Source organism: Barbatula barbatula, assembly GCF_947034865.1.
Source record: "Barbatula barbatula genome assembly, chromosome: 9".
Taxonomy (NCBI): domain Eukaryota; kingdom Metazoa; phylum Chordata; class Actinopteri; order Cypriniformes; family Nemacheilidae; genus Barbatula; species Barbatula barbatula.
The window spans coordinates 12,523,446-12,541,769 of NC_136772.1; the positions used below are offsets into that span (position 1 = coordinate 12,523,446).

At 38.4% G+C, this 18,324-nt stretch overlaps 3 protein-coding genes across 5 annotated transcripts; 1 reads left to right on the forward strand and 2 right to left on the reverse strand.

Annotated features, from left to right (window-relative positions):
* Positions 1-245: 245 nt before the first annotated feature.
* On the reverse strand, positions 246-2,312 carry LOC306898581 (uncharacterized protein). Of its 2 annotated transcripts, none has more exons than XM_079464174.1 (5): positions 2,121-2,312; positions 1,359-1,427; positions 1,142-1,228; positions 967-1,053; positions 246-878 (listed from the first exon to the last, which is right to left on the reverse strand). In XM_079464174.1, the coding sequence occupies exons 1-5, from the start codon at positions 2,121-2,123 to the stop codon at positions 738-740; spliced, it is 387 nt and encodes a 128-aa protein (XP_079320300.1). In that variant the 5' UTR covers positions 2,124-2,312; the 3' UTR covers positions 246-737. The 2 variants fall into 2 exon arrangements, 1 of the variants encoding a protein (XP_079320300.1); XR_013787127.1 differs by lacking the exon at positions 2,121-2,312 and adding an exon at positions 1,672-2,066 and having other exon boundaries at positions 274-878.
* Positions 1,922-12,290, forward strand: wdfy2 (WD repeat and FYVE domain containing 2). Of its 2 annotated transcripts, XM_079464172.1 has the most exons (13): positions 1,922-2,028; positions 2,129-2,347; positions 3,667-3,734; positions 4,064-4,137; positions 4,265-4,319; positions 7,640-7,790; positions 7,900-8,012; positions 9,311-9,437; positions 9,772-9,877; positions 10,261-10,362; positions 10,438-10,568; positions 10,716-10,824; positions 10,915-12,290. In XM_079464172.1, the coding sequence occupies exons 2-13, from the start codon at positions 2,211-2,213 to the stop codon at positions 10,942-10,944; spliced, it is 1,203 nt and encodes a 400-aa protein (XP_079320298.1). In that variant the 5' UTR covers positions 1,922-2,028; positions 2,129-2,210; the 3' UTR covers positions 10,945-12,290. The 2 variants fall into 2 exon arrangements, 1 of the variants encoding a protein (XP_079320298.1); XR_013787126.1 differs by having other exon boundaries at positions 1,972-2,347; positions 10,438-10,524; positions 10,915-12,287.
* Positions 12,284-17,182, reverse strand: dhrs12 (dehydrogenase/reductase (SDR family) member 12). Its single transcript, XM_079464173.1, has 10 exons — positions 16,976-17,182; positions 16,707-16,840; positions 16,435-16,517; positions 15,870-15,962; positions 15,698-15,779; positions 14,192-14,253; positions 13,912-14,016; positions 13,699-13,789; positions 13,428-13,565; positions 12,284-13,217 (listed from the first exon to the last, which is right to left on the reverse strand). Exons 1-10 carry the CDS (start codon positions 17,029-17,031, stop codon positions 13,105-13,107), a joined length of 957 nt encoding a protein of 318 aa, XP_079320299.1. The 5' UTR covers positions 17,032-17,182; the 3' UTR covers positions 12,284-13,104.
* Between the last annotated feature and the right edge of the window lie 1,142 nt (positions 17,183-18,324).

Genomic DNA, 18,324 nt, shown 5'->3' on the forward strand with positions numbered 1-18,324 from the left:
GAATGTATAATACACAGATGGAAGCTTAAACAAAAAATTGCTTCTTCCGTCTCCTAACTGCTATTCATAACTACCCAAACACAAATATATGTTTTTCAGTAGCACATATTAAAGTTATATTTACATTACTCAAGTTTCCCACTTATGCTTGTAAAAACAATGACAATGTTCAACCATTTTTATACATAAATCAAAAATATGCAACATTATTTATACGTTGAAGTATGTGTTAAGTTAACAGAGCTCAAAAGATTTTCATGTTTAATTTTTTTTAATATAACAAACTCTTCTAAAAAAGAGAAATGAACAATAAACACTAACAAGTGTACCTCTTGGGTGAATAACACATACAGCAACACTTCCAAATTTAGTCTTCCGCAAAGAATGCTGGGAACTATATATCCTTTGCCCAGTTTGAACAAAACACAACTCATTCATATAATAGTTATAATTAAAAGGAAAAAATTTAGGGGCAGACCTTGTTTTAATTAAATTTACCCATGCTGTTCTTCTTACTCATGCACAGATGATGTGTAAAATTATCATTTTAAGTGTATAGTCTAAAAAATAAATAATTACACAATGACTACTACTTGATCCTGAGATCAATGGTCCTAATACTATCAGTAAATAAATGACAAATGATAGGATGATCTAACAAACCACTTTATGATAAATTAACAAGCATTAGGGATTGAAAGGCTTATTAAAAAAATGTGAACTGTTCAATTTACTAGTCATTGTTCTGTCAGGTCATGCGCTACATGATTTTTATTCACCATACACTGCATACACTTTGATGCCTTTTGCACGGGCAGTTCTTCTGCGCTGTCAGTGTAGCATGTGTTCAGAGGAGATGGAGAAAAGTCTGGCTGAACCTATGAAAGAGTGAGAAGTAACATTAAGCATGAATTTGTTAGTGACCCAATCCTGAAACCAGTGTGAATGAATTCGGCAGTGACTTACTTGTTTCGATGCCTTTTGGACGGGCAGTTCTTCTGCGCTGTCAGTGTCGCATGTGTTCAGAGGAGATGGAGAAAAGTCTGGCTGAACCTATGAAAGAGTGAGAAGTAACATTAAGCATGAATTTGTTAGTGACCCAATCCTGAAACCAGTGTGAATGAATTCGGCAGTGACTTACTTGTTTTGATGCCTTTTGTACGGGCAGTTCTTCTGCGCTGTCAGTGTAGCATGTGTTCAGAAGAGATGGAGAAAAGTCTGGCTGAACCTATGAAAGAGTGAGAAGTAACATTAAGCATGAATTGTTAGTGACCCAATCCTGAAACCAGTGAGAATGAATAGACTCTAGAATAGACAAGTGTGTATTACACACTTATTTGTATTACATAAATACCAACCTGCTGTGGTGGTGGTTGAGGTTGTCCTTGTCCTTGTTTAACAAAAGACTGGACAGAGTTTGACACATTCTGTAAAAAATGTATATACTTAAATCAATGTAATCTAATCAAATAAAAAATCTAGATATTAAGCCAGGCCACTCATCTTTTTATATTTACGTGCCAATTGACACGTGAAAAAGGTTTAATGATGTGTAGTTCATAGCAAACATACATTTGCATCGATAGAGAAGGACATTCAAATAATTCTCAGAAAAAGCCAACAATAAGTTTACTAACACATGCAATGATAGATTGCTAACGGCATACTTACTTGAGTGTAAAACTGCTTTGTGCGATGCAAAGGCTGAACTATAAATACAACAGTTTCAACACCGTGTTTTTTAAGTTCAAGCTTAAGTATCAATATAAAAAGTTAATATTTGTTTGTTCTTCATGAAAGAATAAATTAAACTGTTTTAGTACAAAAAATCCTGCGTAGATTAGGTTCAAAGAAACGTGTAGAACATTAATACATTTTAAGACATTGAAAAAAATAATTGACATTCATCTTCCGGTTCTGCGCATATTGTATTCACGCGAGTCAAAACTGCACGTCGAAAACGCAAACATCGTTGATTCAGTGATAAGTCGGATCGTCTGATTTACATAGAAGGGGTCATGACAACACGCAAGTATCCATGAAACATGCTTTAGCGATTGCTACTCACTGTAACCGTAAAGCTTGTGAGAGCTAATCAGCTGACCAGCAGCATCCCTTACCATTGCAGCTCACCGTGTTGCAGGTTAAATAATCGACAGACCTGTTCAGCGTGTTATGCTGCCGAGAGAGGATTTAGAAACGACAGCGCTATGGCGGCAGAGATTCACCCCCTTCCGCAGACACGAAAGCCCGTCCTGTTAAGTAAGATCGAGGGCTTTCAAGATGTGGTGAACACGGCTGTGATCATCCCCAAAGAGGACGGGATTATCAGTGTATCTCAGGACAGGTCAGTGCACGCTTTATTTTGACAAAATGTAACGTTATATACTTAAATACAGCATTCCTGAAATACGAATACATGGCGTTTAAATGAATATGAATAACGTTACCTGTGACATGTAACGCTACATTGATTTAATATTTATGTTAAATTATATGCTTATTTTTCTGTTAAGTAAACGATGTTTGCAGCACTGGTAAATGTCCAAAGATATTCAATGATCTAATTTGCAGGCTAAGAACAAAGAAGATCATTACATATGCAAACTCCGCTTGACTGACCATTTGCCTGCGTTCACCAACTTAATGTATAATAACACAGTGCAGTCTTCGTATATATATCATGACATCGCGTCTGCATTCGGATTAAAACTGATTTATTTATCGCTTCACGGAGTATTCGTGACTTTACAGGCGAATCTCCTGTTTATTATAATGAACATTCTATCAGTATCAATGTTGACACTCACTCCGTTGACCAGGGAGGAAATCGGATACAAGTACCTCTTACCATTTGTTTGTATGCATGCTTTTATATTCTGGAAACGTTAGGTGTTGAAGGCTGTCAACATTAAAACTGTCAATATTAATAGGAATAACTCAAAAATGCTCTATGACTGTATTACTACCCCTTCACTTTTTCAGAACCGTTCACCATCTAAAAGTGATAGTTCACCATATATTTACTTACTCAATGACGTCAAAATACATTCATACAAAACAGTAATTCATACATGTATGAAATTACATGAGGGTGTGTAAATGATGACAGAATTCTGGGGTGAACTATCCCTTTAATGACGCTGTATAGTGATCACCTTTCATCATTTACTCAACCTAATGTTATTTCAAACCTGTATGGCTTTCTTTTTCTGCAGAACAGAAAATATATTTTAAAGAACGTTGGTAACCACACAAAATTGGTGCCAATTGTACTGGACACAAAACCACTGAAACATTTCTCATAATATCCGCCATATTAAATAATATGATATGATGACTGAATTTACATTTTGGGTGACCTTTTACACATGCAAATACAACCCTGCCCTAGTTGAGCCTTATTCATGAGACATGAGAATACATTTGTTAATATTCATTATCATTTATTAAATTATCCCATTGAATTTTAAAATAATTTTGCAAAAGTTTACTCGTATGATTTTCCGTACAATTTACACAGCCTTTTGAATGTGTAAATGTGTTGAATGTGTTATCAAACAAAGCCCATTGTTTCTTTAGGGCTGTGTAATAACTGTGCAACTGAATTCAGGTCTGTCTTTGTCATATTATTCAAATGTAAATGCTACTTGATTTTTTTTTTAGAACAATACGTGTCTGGCTGAAAAGGGACAGCGGTCAGTACTGGCCCAGTGTCTATCACACAATGCCTGGTGAGTCCACTATCCCAAATCCCTCTGATTCCTAGACAACAAAGGTAGTTCTCCTTCAACCATTAGGCTCATGTAAACAGAATAACTTCAGGAATTGTACTATTAAAGTTAAAAAGCTAAATGAAACCTTTTTTTAGGCATGAACTCCAGACTTTGCAGAATCCCACATTCATCAGTTTCATTTCCTAGTTTACTTTGCTTGCTTTCTGGTTAACAATTGCAGACTGTGAATAGGCCGCTAGCAGTTTCCTAGTAGAGGGCATGTGTTTCTGTTCATAGTTCTTATGGATACTCATAAGTAAAGCTTTTTTTTCATTTTTGTGTTGTAGCTCCATGTTCTTGTATGTCTTTTAATCCAGAGACAAGGAGGATCTCTGTTGGAATGGAAAATGGCGTTGTGTTGGTATGTTGTCTAAACTTTATCATCAACCACAAAAAAGCAGAACTGCTGTTATTATTTTACACACAAGCCTGGTGTTAACGTAGTCGTCTATGGCACTAGCAAGATGCTTGTTTTCTCCTTTCCCCAGGAGTTTGTGCTGTCTGAAGACTACAACAAGATGACGCCTGAACGAACATATCAGGGTAAGTCACCAATCTTTTGTCAGGCAAATTAGTTTTTTCTACCAAACCATGTCATGTGGTCATGTTAATGCAGCAGGAACTCAAAAAAGTGCATTTACATTTAGTCATTTAGCAGACGCTTTTATCCAAAGCGATATCCAATATGTATATCGATATTTTCTACAAATTGGAATAAATGTTTACTTGCGAGATGTCACAATCACCTTTATTAAAATTGCTTGTAAAAAGAAATGAAATAACAGGGATTTCCCCCCTATTTGAAAACACACAGCTTCACATCGTTGAACATGTAAATTATCAACAACAATTATAATAATAAACAAAAAAAAAAACATTTAAAATAAAATAAATATTCAAGAATGTGCAAAAGCAAATGATTTAATAGTTAAATTCCTCCTGACACTGCTTAAAACAGGTGAGATAATCTACTGTGATGCCTTGTTGTTGCAACAGTAATCCTGCTCAGTTGGAGAGGAACCGCAGGTTCAGACTTTTGGTTTGTGTGCTTGACTGAAGAGCCATTGGCACGAGGCTACAGTCTGCAGGATTACGGCTGAACGCCTCTTAGTTGGAATCGCTCCTGAAGGCAGCGATACCGCAGCACCACGAGAAGCTGGCATGACGGGACCGGGGAGAGGCCCGACACGCGTCCTCCCTCTTCCGACACGCACCGCAAATTTGTGGGAGACCCGGTGCCAAGTGACTCGTAGATGACCTAATTTGGCTAGTAGACGGACTGGCACCACGGCTTCCTCCATGTCATAAGCAAACTTGTAGAGTGAATGAGTAAGAGGGCTCTGCTCACTCTGCGCATGGGCACTGCGCATGTCAGACACCACAGTGCTGCTTTAAGTCGAACACACCCCATATCTATATTAACGATATTGTCTTATCCCGCATCGCGTTAAGACCTGATGTTCCACCAGGAAGAAGTTGTGAAGGAGAATGATCGGGAAAGCGATTTAATGCCCCTTTTAGAAGGCATTACAAAGGTGCCGCTGGTTCGCTGAACGCAGGGTTCGTGATGGAGTGTAGGAGAGTGTGAGAGTATCCCGGCGCAGATCCAGTGATACTCCTTTAGGCAAGCATTAGTGACTTGAATCTGATGCAGGCTTCTACCGGTAGCCTGTGGAGAGAGATGAAAAGTGGTCACTTGAGCCCTTTTGGCTGTTTGAAGACAAGATGTGCTGTTGCATTCTGAACCATCAGAGAATTTCTGTCTTGGCAGGGTTCAGCTGGAGGTGATGGTCTTTCATCCAATCAAAGATGTCTTCTAGGCAGGTTGTAATGCGGGAATCGTCTGGGGGAAATGAGATGTAAATCTGGGTGTCATCAGCATAACAGTGATACAAGAAGCTGTGTGCCCGTATGATGGGTCCTAAGGATGTCATGTAGATGGAAAAAGCAGCGGTCCCTGAGGGACCCCAGTGATCATGTGGTGGGCAGTGGACAGCTAGCCCCTCCATGACACCTTGAAGGATCTACCAGAGAGTTAGGATTTGAACCAGTTGAGAGGAGTGTCTGAGATTCCTAAAGATGACAGGGTTGATAGTAGTATCTGGTGATTGACAGTGTCGAACGCTGCAGATAGGTCTAGCAGAATCAGGACAGAGGATTTAGGCTCCGCCTTGGCTAGCCTCAGCCCTTCTGTGACCGATAGCAGTGCAGTCTCAAGTAGAGTGGTTTGTTTTTAAGCCGGACTGCTTGTCATCCAGTAGTTTATTCTGGGACAGGTAGGAAGGTGCCTGGTTGAACACTGCCCTTTCAATGTTTTTGCAATAAATGGGAGGAGAGAGACAGGTCTGTGGAGGGGTCCAATGTTGGTTTCTTAAGTTAGGGTGTGACCTGGGCCTGTTTGAATGTGGATGGAAAAGTGCTGGTGAGAAGGTAGGTGTTGATGATGTGTGAGTGTGCTGGATATGGCCTGTAGGAGATGGGAGGGAGTTGTGTCAAGGGGACAGGTGGTGAGGTTGCTGGAGAGAAGTCTGGTGACTACAGTGTCAGTCAGTGGAGCGAAAGAGGAGATATCAATGTTTGAAGTGAGGGTAGTGTGTACCGAGGTATGAGGCGCTGAGAATTGCTTGCTGATGGCTGATGTTATTTCAGTGAAAAATACAGCAAAGTCATCAGCAGTCAAGATGAAGCTGGTTGGGGAGGAGGGAGGGCAAAGAAGAGAGTTAAATGTCTTGAAAAGCTGCCGAGTGTTAGGTGCATTGCTCACCTTCGTCGTATAGAAGGATGTTTTAGCTGTGGTGACACTAGCAGACAAAGATAAGAGTAGTTACTGGTAGTCCCATTGGTCAGCAGAATTCTTGGTCTAGCGCCATTTCCTTTCAGCAGGCCTGAGTGTACCCAGTTGTTCACGGAGGATGTCAGACAGCCAAGGGCCGGAGAGGGGGGCGCAAGCTGGTCTGAAGGACAGAGGTTATCTAGGCAGGATGTAAGTGTTGAGCATAAGGTGTCGTTTGCAGTGTCAACATCTAGAGATGCAAAGTTGACATCCTCAGGGAATGACGAGAGCAGGGCATCTAACTCTTCAATGAAGTTGTGAAGAGGACCTGGGGGGGCGGTAAAATACAACAACACTGATTATATAGATTTTTTAAGTATTCTAAAAAGTATTATAGCTAATACCGAAGATTAGACACCTGCTTGTTTAAACACCAAGTAGCCTACACTACTGTGGTTAGGGCGTATTTATTCAGTATTTACTCATAACATGGTGCTCAATTATAGTGGATTATGGCAATGAATGCAAAGTGATGGCAAAGTAATCTTGCTAACCTTCTTTACTTGTATTTAATGTATGACTTGTGCTTCAAACAAATGAAAACAATACAGTTGATATAGATTTACAGTTAATACCAAGTATTAGTTTTGTGGTTTTTGAGATCTTTTTTGTTGATTTAAATCCTTTTTTTACTGTCCTGTTGTCAAGTTTGTATGAGTTTAAGTTTCAGTTATTTAGGTATTTAAAGGGTTGTTCGCCTAAAATGTTATCCTTTTTTGACCATCTCGTTCTTTTCCGCAGAACACAAAAGAAGATATTTTAAAGAATTTAGCTATCCAAACAATGGCGGGACCCATTGACTTGTATTGGTTTTGTGTCTGTACAGTACAAGGGAATGGGTATCGCTTCTGGGTAATATCTTCTTTAGTGTTCTGCGAAAAAAGGTCACACAAGTTTGAAATGGCAAGAGGGTGAGTAAATTATTACATATTTTTTTATTTTGGGGTGAGAATGGCCACGGGTGATAATTGTCTTTGTTTTTAAATATAATAAAGTGACCCATTTTGTGCGTTGTCTTTTTCTTTTATAGCACATCAGGGTGGAGTGACTGTGGTGTTGTTTGTGTTAGAGATGGAATGGGTTCTAAGCACAGGGCAGGACAAGAGCTTTACATGGCATTGCTCAGAAAGTGGGCAGCAGCTGGGCACACACAGGACCACAGCATGGGTGTCTGGACTACAGTATCCTTTCATACACCACATTCACAGGATCAAAGTAACCTGCTTTATACTTAAAATACCTCAGATCAGACATTTTACACTGTGGGTTCCTTGAAAATGAATGTGTAAGATTTGATGTGGAGACCAGACACGCCTTTGTTGGAGATCATTCTGGACAAGTGACAATCCTAAAGCTTGACCAGGATAGTTGCAGTCTGGTCACAACCCTTAAAGGACACACAGGTGCTCACTTCACACAAACACACAGTCATGATCAATCTTTCACAAACCATTTATTATAGCTGCCCAATAGGGATGAGTCTCAGCCCTGAAGCTTTAAAACATACATCAGAAACAACAATCACTTTTGGTGAACTACAAAGAAGGCTTTGAGTAATGCTTTCGTATAGAAAGCCTCTTAGCTTCATAAAGCTTAATGTGGCCATCATTAAAGGCCAACATATCTGATATTAGATTGTGTAACTGAATCCATGTGCAAGAGACAGAATTATGGACATAACCTTATATATATAACTTAAAAGTGTAACTTTGCCAATTTTCAATTCACTTTGTATTGTTACAATGTCCGTAGTACTGTTTATGTAAAACATACTCATTCATACTAAAAGAAAAGAAAAAACTTTAAAGGGATATTTCACAGGCTGAAAAGAAATTCCCAATGTTTAACTCCACCTCAAGGCATCCTCACTGAATATGACTTGTAGAATAATGCAGTCGAAGTTATGATACCAAGTATTATTTTACTACCAAACGGTAGAAATGGAGTGAAGGGACTTTTACTTTTTGAAGCATCAAAAAGTGCATCCATCAATCAAGGACTGCTCTTCTTCTGAAGGGAGTCGATGCATTTAAGATACATATTCATTATTCTTATTGCAACATTATTCTTCAACAAGAAAGACATATTCATTCAGGATGCCTTGAGGGTGAGTAAAACATGGGAACATTTTGATTTGCCTTTGAAATATCCCGTTAAGACCAAAGAGAGAAAAACAGCGACAAACATCAAAAAGGGGGGGTTTATACAATTTTGCTAAAACACAGGGTTTTCAAGGAATCAATATGTAAAATAAACAAGTGAATTTCTAACAGTCATTCTGGAGTTGATTACACCTCCTGGTGCCCTGAATGATTTATCACGTCACTGTGCCAGAGCATCACTAAAGTTCAGTTTATGCTCGTGCGTCGGTAGCCTACACAGAACAGTGTACCCTACGCCGTAACCTGACGCGCAACTCTCCAAAAGTGTAACAATGCCGATCCTACGCTGACCGCAAGCACTGTGATTGGTCGGTTTGAACCCCTCCCTCAAGCAATTATTTGTTCTTCTGTATTTAACATCTCAAGCTGAAACAAAAGTGACCGTTTACTTGCCGCTATCACTGCTAATGCTTCACAAACGAGCTCATACTTCTTCGGCGCTTGTCTTGGTTAACACTATTGTATGATAGAAGTAAATGTTTCTTATTGTTGTTTGCACATACTTTATGTTGCCTGTGTGTGTTTGTATGTGTTTACAGGCAATGTTACTGCTCTATGTTGGGATCCTGTCCAAAGGGTTTTATTTTCTGGAAGCTCTGATCATTCAATCATCATGTGGGACATCGGGGGCCGCAAAGGCACAGCTATTGAACTGCAGGGGCACAAGTAAGACATAAAGGACCAGATAGGGTTTAAGCGTAGTCCTAGACTAATTTAAATGAAAACAATTTACACTAACATTTCTTAAAATATATTAGTGTGATAGTTTTGTCTCAAGATGCACACCTGGAATGTTCTTTTGTAAAGTATGTTTTTAAAAACAATTTAAATATCCTAATTTAACTAAAACCTTGTCCTGGTTTAAAATAATCCCACCCCTAAATTATCACATTTTATTATTGTCAAAAGTAGATAAATAAAACAACTTGCAGAATAGTGCAAATAATGAGCGGTGATCTGTTATTTTAAACATGCTTAAATGTATGTATGTGTGTGACAGTGATAAAGTGCAGGGTTTGTGTTACGCTCCTCACACACGTCAACTCATTTCCTGTGGTTCAGATGGAGGAATAGTTATCTGGAACATGGACGTCACACGGCAGGAGGTAAGGAGAGAAATTAGTTTTTTAGGTTATCTGAAATTACTATGTATATGTGTTTGTAAAACAATCATTTTTGTTCCTGTCTGTTTAGTAGTGACAATATTTCTCCAAAAAGTATTTATTTGCCGACTGAAACAGAACATACTGGTCAAAATAACAAGATCTTTGCAGATCTTGAATTCTAATAATCGTGTTTAACAGTATTTTAAATCTATTTTAGGAACAGTTAAAAAAAAGAATATATGAGGGAATTAGCATGATTGTGTGGCTAAATGGATGCAAAAACTTTCCAGGAGAACAAAAAATTTGAATAAAAAGTTTTTCAATATGGTCTTAAACCTTTGGAGCCTACTAAACTCACATGGGTTATCTCATCTCTGTCTTAGACTCCTGAGTGGCTAGACAGTGACTCATGCCAGAAGTGTGAACAGCCGTTCTTCTGGAATTTCAAACAAATGTGGGACTGCAAGAAAATTGGTCTACGGCAGGTAGTCCCTCAAACTGTTTACTATACTCCGACCAATCTTTGATTTCATAAAATGTGACACAAATACATTTCCCAGCATCACTGTAGGAAGTGTGGACAGGCCGTGTGCGGAAAATGCTCCTCCAAGCGTTCTACTATTCCTCTCATGGGATTTGAATTTGAGGTGCGGGTTTGTGACAGTTGTCACGACTCTATTACAGATGAGGAGTAAGTAAACTTTGGTGGTCTCCAAAGCATTCAGTAGTCTTAATGTGTTTGATTCCCAAGAAAAACTAATTTACTTGGAGTACAGTGCAAGTCTGCCAAATGCATAAATAATTTAAAATCCCTAAAAGTGTTCTTTGCGTCATATAGACGGGCACCGACTGCAACATTCCACGACAGTAAGCACGGCATCATTCATATGCATTATGAACCAACCAGGGGCTGGCTTCTTACCGCTGGGACGGACAAAGTCATCAAGGTTTGTCACAATGCACATACACGTGTGAATGCACTGTTTGATAAAGGAAATTAAATTGAAGGTGTATGTTGTGTGCTTCCTTTCATGCAGCTGTGGGACATGACTCCAGTAGTATCATGAGAATTCCTCAGGAGCGTCTGCAAACGTGAACTAAAAAGACGAATCTGTATCGTGTGTTTGCAGAGAGAGCAAGATTTCCTCGGTTTTCCTGGGAAACATATCTTAAGTGGTCACAGGTCAGAATAGTGCTACTTCTGTCATGAGCAGAACAATCTTATGGGGAAAAGTGTTATTAAAAACACATCTGGACATGTGCAGTTGTATGTATTTGTGCATGAACACATGGTTATGGGAACAGTCTTGCACATAGAATCCAGTCTGAATCTGCTTGGTCCTGTTGTATGTAAATATTTGTTTATGTTGGCATGTTGTTATATTTTGTTTGTGAAAATATCTACCTTATGTTTCATTATTTTTGTCTTATCCCAAACACACATGGATCCGCATGATATTCTATCAAAGCATGCAGGAACTGGTTTTATATTTCAGTGCCTTTACCACAATTATACCACAATTATCAGTGGTCCGGATTTGGCATAGGCATTAAGCATGTGGCTACTATTCCCTTTTGGTCACAGTCTATTCATCTCAGACTCAATAATGTAAGCACTTAGGTTTTGTCATAATGTAGTTTAATATGATGATTAAACACGCACCATTGTTTATATAATGAAAATAATGCTTCATTACAATAACATTGTACTTGAGCTTATGTTTCATAGGTATCTGATTACTGTAAGAACCATGTATAATCATTTTTATTTATGTCATAAAATATCATGTGATTTGTCACATGAAATGACTTGTTTTTGCTGTGTGGAATGAAAGCTTTTGTAATGAGTGACTTGTGCAAGCTGTATTATGTGAAACATATGTATGTGTGTTTTTAAAATACCAGGAAAACCACGGCGAACTAAGAAGCTAAAGCTTTGAATATCTCAATCAAAATGACAAGTGCAGCTGTTGGATTGCTGTAAGAATGTGTCTAAAGGATATCCAAAGAGGCTAAATCATGTCTGAATTGCATGTTCTTTGGTTACACCATATACTGTAAAAGCTGATTATAATCTTAATATTAAGATTATGTGTGCGATACTTTAAACATTATGAAATTGACACATTATGGTGAGCTTTCAATTAAAAGCTCTAAGAAAGTGAGACTGATGTCTTCTCATATACAGAGAAACTTAAATGATGAGACCACAGGTGTCAAGTGACTTAAACTGAGCATATTTCTGTAATCTTTTCTTTTGCAACCAGAGAGACCTGCTCAGTATCCTCAACTAAACACTTAACACAGACTTGTTTCCCAGCATTACTTTGTGATCGATATCTTAAAAGGATCCTTGTGGTATGACTAAAATGTGACTGATATTGTGAAATAAAATTGAAACTGAAATGACCAGAACAAGTAGTGGTTTGTCCTTTAAAAATGCTGGTGGTCTCACTAGGACTCTTAATAAATAAATCTGTAAACATGTAGTACAACTTTGCTTTGTCTCACTGTTCCCCTTTAAAACTAATGAATCCAAATTATGAACATTTTGATATTACAATTACTGTTAAAAACTGTTGCAACAACTAACAGCTCAAATCACTTCCTATAAACCACTTTGCAATATGTAAACACAGGTGCAGAAACACTTCCGGTTTCAGTTGTATTTACTTAAAGATATTTCTTTAACTTTATAAATAGGTTATATTTGTTCTGTTCTGATCAAATGTTTGTGTTGTGGAACAAGAAGTTCTTCTGGACCAGCGTTGGTTACGTCTTCCAAAGGGGTCTATAATCAGTCTTTTATTTATCTTAGTATAACCTCAGAGTTATATGGATCATAGCAGTTGATTTGTGTGAAAAATGCTTGTGTCATTTCTTAAAACAAAACATTGTGACAAGGATTTGTTAATCATCAAAAATATTTATGAAATATAACACAATCATAAATAGGTCATTTTAGTTCATAATTAGATTATAATAAATCTTATCAATAAATCATTTCAAATGGGGTACAAGGAGCAAACCCATTATTATAATATTTGTTAACCAACCAATTAAAGGTGATATATCCATTGTTTGGTCTGATATTTATGTGCTCTCCACATCTCTACGGTTCTCACTGCCATTAAAGAGTGAACGCCACGGTTCTCCCTGTTGGAATGATGTTTGTGATTCTTAATCCTCCATGGATTTGATCAGCATCAGGTTTCACGCTTATCCAATTAACACTTGAATTTATCCGCGAGCTGCTCCAGCACGCACATAAGCTTCTGCTCATCATCTGGAGAAGACTTGGAGAAAGCCAGGGGCAGGTGCGTAGAAGCAGCTTTTCTGTCTGTAGATGAAGCAGTGTGTAAAACAGAGGTAAGTTCATTTGCAGGTCAAAGAGATCTCTACTATATAAGCACTATCCACTGTATACTGTTGCAGAGAAAACTGATTTTTACAGTATCAGTAAAGGGAGCCTATACTAACAGAAAGTGTCCTACAATATAAGTGATGTAGAAAAAAATCTAATGGAAGACACATTATACAGATACTTGACCTTGGAAGAAGAGTCCACTTGGCTGTCTGCTGGCAGCATCTGATATGGCCAACCAAACAACTGTGTCAGCACCCTGTGCTTCACTACGGAGTTTATTCTTCATTTTCTCATAGAAATCTGGCATGGATGATCTCACCGCTGTGGACAGAATAAACAACACACTGGCTAAGACAACAAAATATATGGATTCTCCAAGGAAGATATTTAATTGCAGCTTTTGAGGAGCTCATGTATATGTACACACAAACATATGTTCACAAACACTTCCTACCTGGAGTATCTGCCCATCCTGGGTGCATGGACGAGAAGTGAATTTCTTTGTGTTGAGCTGCCCATTGCTCTGTCATAATCACCTGTTGCCTCTGCAAATTGACATGTTATATATACTGTGTGTGTGTGTGTGTGTGTGTTTAAGCTTTTGTCTTGCTATCGAAAGTTACCGCTACATTTTGTATGTTTTGTTATGCATACTGATGTATTTCACCTTGTTCTGTGCATACACCATGGTGCTGTCAAAAGAACCTCTCTCAAACTGAAGGTCTTCCACATTCAGCTTCTGAACCAGCATCCCACCAGATGACACTGTGATCTGTACAGTGCATATTCACATTTATAAACTTCAAATGACACTCAAGACATTTACAGTTGAGTGGTGTGTGTAACTGTATTCAAAACACACCAGTAAAGCAAAGCAACACTGGCACAGTCCCCGTTTTAAAAGGTATAGTTTTACACTTGTGTATTACATTTTTCAGAACACTCACCACTCTGGGATCCTGGGACTTTTTAAGTGTGGGGATCAATGCTGTTGTCAGAATATATGTCCCTAACAACAAATAAGATAATGAATGAAGTGCCATCTAGTCATGTCATGAATGTTATGCTCTTTCTTTCTCTCAAATCTGAAGAAGTGATAGCGAAAGATAATGGCAAGACTTAAAAGGAAGGGATAGCCTGTGAACTAGAGGTCTGCATTCGACTCGCGGGACACGATATGGATTTTTGCAGTGCAGGATTACATTTTTGGGATGAATGACGGTAGTGGTCAGGAACTTAGGTCTTTAGACGGGTGCCCACTCCCGACATACTTCTAACTGACCACATGTAGAGCCTGTTCTGAGGGCTGTGTTAAGCATGTGCTGTGCGCGTGGACCAGTTCTGACTCCGTTTTAAGTTTAATACCTTAGGGTAGCGAGAGAGCATACGTGTTTTTTAGAGGGGAGACGGTCATCAGGACATTTCATGCATGGATATTTAATAGTTTAGTTTTTAGTAGTGATTTCATTTTGCACAAGCTAGCTATAAGCCAACAGGTTTTATTCATTCATATTTTGCTTATAGTTTGAGTCAAAGATGTTGTATTGAATTGATTTCATTTATTTTTATCTGTGACATTTTGTCTACTGTATTGACATTAAAATGTAAGAACAATGCTGTATATTTACAAGACGGAAAAAAGAACTCATATGTTTTTGTATTTGATATTATATTTGTTATGGGTCAACTTTAATGAATTTCATGGGATCTGGAAACATGATCTAAATTTAGCGGGATCCGTTGGGGTCGGGACGAAAATCATTCTAAGCAGATAGTCGGTGAACACAAGTGACTTTTCAGTGGGAGAGGGTGGGTGCGGAATAAAATTTGGCGGGTGTGGGTAGGACACGCACAGACCTTTATTGTGAATAGGACTGGGGGGATTGCCCCCAGATTTTTCTTGGCAATTAAAGTTATTAAAAGTTACATATATTTGATTTGTTTTATCTATTAAATGATTATTTGTAAATTTGATCAAGGTTTCTTTTAATGAGGTTGTGGTGAGCAGCAGAGAGCCGCGAGGGAAAGGCCGCGAGTCCGGTCACATGAGTGATAATGAGCGTCAGCTGTGTGTGCACCGGTCTCGGATCTCTCATGGAGGAGCTCCGGAAGCATAAGAGAGGAGCAACAACAGGCCTGGAGTGTATGTTGTGGTTTTATTAAGTTTGTATGGCCGGCAGTCGACCGCGAGGGAGCTGCCGGCATTTTAAGTTCGTTTAATTGTTTGTTTATTTAATTAAAGATGTTTTTACGTCGCCGGTTCCAGTCCATTCCTTCCTTTTATTGAACTTGTTACAGATGTATTCAATGAACTATTTATACATCTGCACAACCAAAATATATAATTGCCCAAGCCAACCTAGTACCAGATCTGTCAGTGAATTTGGTTTATAATGTTAAAATGTTTAAAACAAAAATCCCCAAATAAGACAAGATCAATCAAAACTTTTTACCAAGTGTGTTTGTAGCGAAGTTTTTCTCCAGGTCATCCTCAGTCAGTTCTCTCTGATTGACCATGCAGCCGGCATTGTTGATCTACAACAAATCACATAAAAACACCAATGTGTTGAGAGAGCATGAAAATACAAAGACTACACTTATATGAATAAACCAGAATACATATACCAGAACATGTAGACTGTGGTTCTGTGAGAATCCATTGGCAAACTCCCATACTTTGCGGGGACTGGACATGTCAACAATGTGAACATGAACATTCTGAAAGAAAGTGATAGAGAAAGTCACATCAGTCTATTCACAGAGGCCCTTATAAGATTAGAGATTACTCGTGTAATAGAGGGTATGCATTGACGTCACTTTCCTGCCGGGACATGTTCCCCTGAGTGGTAAAACACGCAGAAAAATGTATGAGGAGAATAGGAGAAAAATGCTGAAATGACAAGCAGCTGGACTGAACTGTGATCCTTACGACTTCCATATGACTTACAAAGAGATCAAGTGTTCGTGGTCACTGAAATGTTGCACGGAATTTCCTCATTTAGCTGATATTGTAAGCAGTCGTTTTGCTGAATGTTTTGCCCCTCTCGAGAGCGCGCTCACTTGGTGTTTATGTGGTAAAGTGAAGACACGTCCATACCCTCTATAGTAGATTTATGTAATGTCACACCGTGTCATCATAAGAAATACAATTAAGAGAATTACAGCACTATGTGACATTGATTGGTTTTACCTCATTTTTACTCTGATCCACAATGTCTTTTCTGGCTTCTTCCGCACGGTCTTTATTTCTGCAGATCATGTGTACCATCCCACCTGAAGAAAAACATTTTGTGAATGGACTTTGTTTTTAGTTGCACCGCAAATAATTCGGCGAAAGGAGTCGCTGTTGTGTCCCATTTCTGGGTTAATGGAACGTGCAAGATCGTACTAGTTTGTACTTTCTAAGGCAAAATATTATAGCATACCACTTTGTTTTTTAATAAAAGTGTTGTGATTTCTCACCTCTTTTGGCTATTTCACAAGCGGCGGTTTTACCGATGCCGCTGTTGGCTCCGGTGATGATGAACGAGCGGCCGGTGACGCTCACCTCTAGATCCGCCGCGTTGAAGCGTCTCTCCGCTGCCACATAACCGCTCCTGATGAGAAGGAACGATGAAAACACACATACAAATACAATAAATGACGATTACTCTCAGCGTTGGTAACAACAGAGAAAAGCACGATTTTTAACGAACACATTAAAGAATCTGGATTAAGTCATCACGGCTTACTTTGTATATTCCTGTAGACCTTTGAGGAACCAGACGGTGTTTCGGTAGAGAGACATCGGTGCTATTGTAACGTTACGCGCTTTAATTTAAGGACTGTGTCATAACATGCCAGCAAACGTTGAAATGGTAATAAATAGCTCCACGCCCCTGTGGCGTTTGGTAACAGACCACATGGTTTGTTATAGTGGGTTACAATACGCATGCGCAGCTTATTTTGCAGCGCATACCGCACAGAAATAGTTCTTAATGAACGTATATTACCGTCATACACTTAATTTCGGGAAATTAATCATTTGATTTTGATTCGACACATTAAGATCTTTTTAATTCTTACGTTTTGAATTCTGGTCTTTCTTAAGACAATTAATTAGACAAGAATACAACACAAACCACGTCATAATACAAATACGTGTCTAAGCATGTATCTAGGTTAATAATATCTGCTACATGCAGTTGTCAGGATGGCCGAGTGGTCTAAGGCGCCAGACTCAAGGTTAAACCTTCCCTTACGCAAGCGGGATTTCTGGTCTCCGAATGGAGGCGTGGGTTCGAATCCCACTTCTGACAGTTAATTTTATGATTCTACGTCAAAAGTCGCTTTTACCCAAATTGTTAAAATATAATGATATTATAAAAACGAATTTGTGGTACATATGTGTGTCACAACAAAGCACAGATATTGTAGTTATTGCATTATTTGAGGAAGTGAGAGGTATTACACTTTTTTTATTCAAAAACAATGTTTTAAAAATTATAGATATAAATAAATACATTCATAAACAATACATTCAAATCTAAGGTATAAAGGAAGAAAAAACTCCAAATGGTTTCCCCCAGAAAAATTTAGGGAAATGTTCTATGTCTGTCAGTCACTCGATAGGCCTGTGTAACAAAGACTTTTCTAGTGTCTCCCTACTGCACAGCTCAGCTAATTGATATACATATATTCATTAAGATGTTAATTAATTTGATAAAGTATAAAGCTACTCTTCCTATAGGGAACCGTTTAGATTATAGTTCCTTTCTGTGTCATTCTCTTCGGAATCGCTCTTTAGATAGTTTTTTAATAAAACATGTTATTTAGGGGCATTACACTCACACCAAAGGACAACATTACTTTACACTGTTATAGTGGTGCCAAAAAAGTGAAATATTTGAACAATTTTGAGACAAAAACTTACCATGTACACACGACATGTGCTTCCCAGCATCATTTTGAATGGGGTATTTTAATCAAATTAATGTTGTTTGTGAGTGTGCTCGATTTAAAATGAGGATGTGGTGTCAACCCAGAGGATATGGTTTTCAGTGAGAAAATCAAAGTCCTACGCTTTTAGAAATATGTCGAT